At 50.7% G+C, this 2026-nt stretch overlaps 1 protein-coding gene across 1 annotated transcript; it reads left to right on the top strand.

Annotated features, from left to right (window-relative positions):
- The first annotated feature begins 308 nt into the window (after positions 1 to 308).
- Positions 309 to 1578, top strand: LOC131265092 (uncharacterized). The gene is made up of 3 exons (XM_058267353.1): positions 309 to 946; positions 1003 to 1126; positions 1492 to 1578. The coding sequence occupies exons 1-3, from the start codon at positions 309 to 311 to the stop codon at positions 1576 to 1578; spliced, it is 849 nt and encodes a 282-aa protein (XP_058123336.1).
- Positions 1579 to 2026: the final 448 nt, after the last annotated feature.

The raw sequence follows: 2026 nt of genomic DNA, 5'->3' as shown, positions 1-2026 counted from the left end.
TTCACACGCCGTAAGGCCGTCAGATTTGTTCCACTTTTCTGCTTCACTTCACCGGGGCGCCAGTATCTCAGCCCCGGGAGGTCTCCAGCAGTTCCCTGGTCTTGCTAGTCACGTTCAGTTTCGTTGAATAAATCTAGCTCGATATAAAACTCATTTCCATATTCTCCATCCCGGTCAGTATGGGTTGATATTTTGCATCAGGAACAGTGCACCGTGCGGGTTTTCCCGATCTCCAGTGGCCACATACACAGCTTGGTTTGCGAATTCAGTGCAGAAAGTGCATCGGTTTTTGTTTTTTGTGAAGGGCGATGGCTGTGACTTTGAGTCACCTCCCTGGTGCCGTGCTGTTGTACGCGTTGGTCGTGCCGTCCGTCACCGGAAGCTACCTGCGTGACGTGGAGCTGATCGGACCGTCACCACAGGCCGACTTCAACACCGTCTACTACTACCCGAGCTACGTCAAGGGCGAGGACCCGGTCGAAGAGTTCAACCGAAGGCGTCTGCACGTGGACACCGCGATGTTCATGGACGATGACGTAAGGGCCGCGAAACGAAAGCGCAAGACGTTCCCGGGCGCCATCGCAAGGCGCAATCCGAAACTGCGTGCCCCGGCACCGAACCGCGTTGGGCAGCCCTCCGACCACGAGCGCAATTATTTGAAAATTCGCCAATCGTCCGGCGGGCCACGGTACGTCCGGGACGATGTGGAAATCTTTGACATCAAGCAACACGCCAAAAGAATCACCAAGGCAACCGATCAAGCGAAGGAACCTCGTTCCCGTCGAACTCCTAGAACGGTCGCAATGGAGGCGTCCGATGATCGGCGACGTTACGAGGAATCTGATCCGCAGATATTTGCCTACGAACGTGCCGACAGTCCGGAGGTGATCGCTCGGACAAATGCTCGACGCACCGGGGAAGGATCAGAGGATAGCAAATACTTCCAGTAAGTCTCACTGAGTAGCCATTACTGTTCACTTTATTAAAATGTTATCCTCAAAGAGATACCTTTCAGCTGCAAAAGTCTCCCCTGGAACTAGAGTTCGGCCACTTGTTTGAGTCAAACGATGGCTGGGAAGAGCGGTACGAAAGGCAGGACCATCGCAATCATAGGCATCAAGGAAAAGTAATGATTCTTGCTCTTCAATGCCTTTGGGAAAACTAGTAGAACCTTTAAGCCAGATCTAAGATATTAAAACTGTTCCAAACTATTTAGCTTTGATTAATAAAATGTCTCATTTAATCGTCTAGATATCTACTAACCCCCACCTCTATCTGCTTCTTCTATCGCACCGTAGATTCGTTGAGGTGTTTGGTGATGGTTCGCATGTAGCCAGCTCGAGGCGTGGAAACGATCGGCACTACGTAGAACAGTTTGAGCGCGGTTCGCACGATGCGGGGGTGTTTCAGAAAAAAGTTAACTATCCTCTAAAGCTACTCGACGAAAAAACTCACCTAAACTAACACCACCTCGTGCCCACCTTTCCGCAGGTCAAATGGGCCGACAAGCAGGGAGGCTTCGGTGAACACTACTGGGACCTGAACCACATCCAAGCGGCCGAACCTCACGATGGCTAAAGGCGCACCACCGATTCGAGGCAACAGCCGTTCGTTAGCGTAAAAAGATTAGCGTGTCGTTTGTCCCAATTTACGCCGATTCTCGTCCCTCAGGGCAGTTCCAGGCAGCAGCGTCGCCGAGATCTCCGGATTAGCGGAGCAGTTAGGCTACAAATGTCAAGATCACGCCGTGGCTCGCGAATCTATCGTTCGGCGTTCGCGTTCACCAAACCGGCACCGCTTGGCTAAATGATGGACTGTAATAGGTATACCACGCCGCGTTTGTTCCTTCTTCCCTGGAGTATTAGCCGTTTCGGTATGGTGCAGAATTTTGCGATGATGATTTATAGCAAATAAACATTGCAAACGGACCTATTATTGACCTCATTACCGGTCTAATGATGTCATAGGGCAATGTCTTTCTTTACTTGGCACTCCAAGAAACGTATAAATTGAGGTTCACAATGTT

This window comes from Anopheles coustani, chromosome 2 (genome assembly GCF_943734705.1).
Source record: "Anopheles coustani chromosome 2, idAnoCousDA_361_x.2, whole genome shotgun sequence".
NCBI lineage: Eukaryota > Metazoa > Arthropoda > Insecta > Diptera > Culicidae > Anopheles > Anopheles coustani.
This window is presented reverse-complemented; position numbering and strand designations above follow the sequence as displayed.

Coding starts and splice junctions, on each gene's coding strand:
- LOC131265092 (XM_058267353.1), top strand. CDS start 309: ATGGCTGTGACTTTGAGTCACCTCCCTGGTGCCGTGCTGTTGTACGCG. Junction 947..1,002: donor GAGGATAGCAAATACTTCCA/GTAAGTCTCACT, acceptor TTATCCTCAAAG/AGATACCTTTCAGCTGCAAA. Junction 1,127..1,491: donor ATCATAGGCATCAAGGAAAA/GTAATGATTCTT, acceptor ACCTTTCCGCAG/GTCAAATGGGCCGACAAGCA.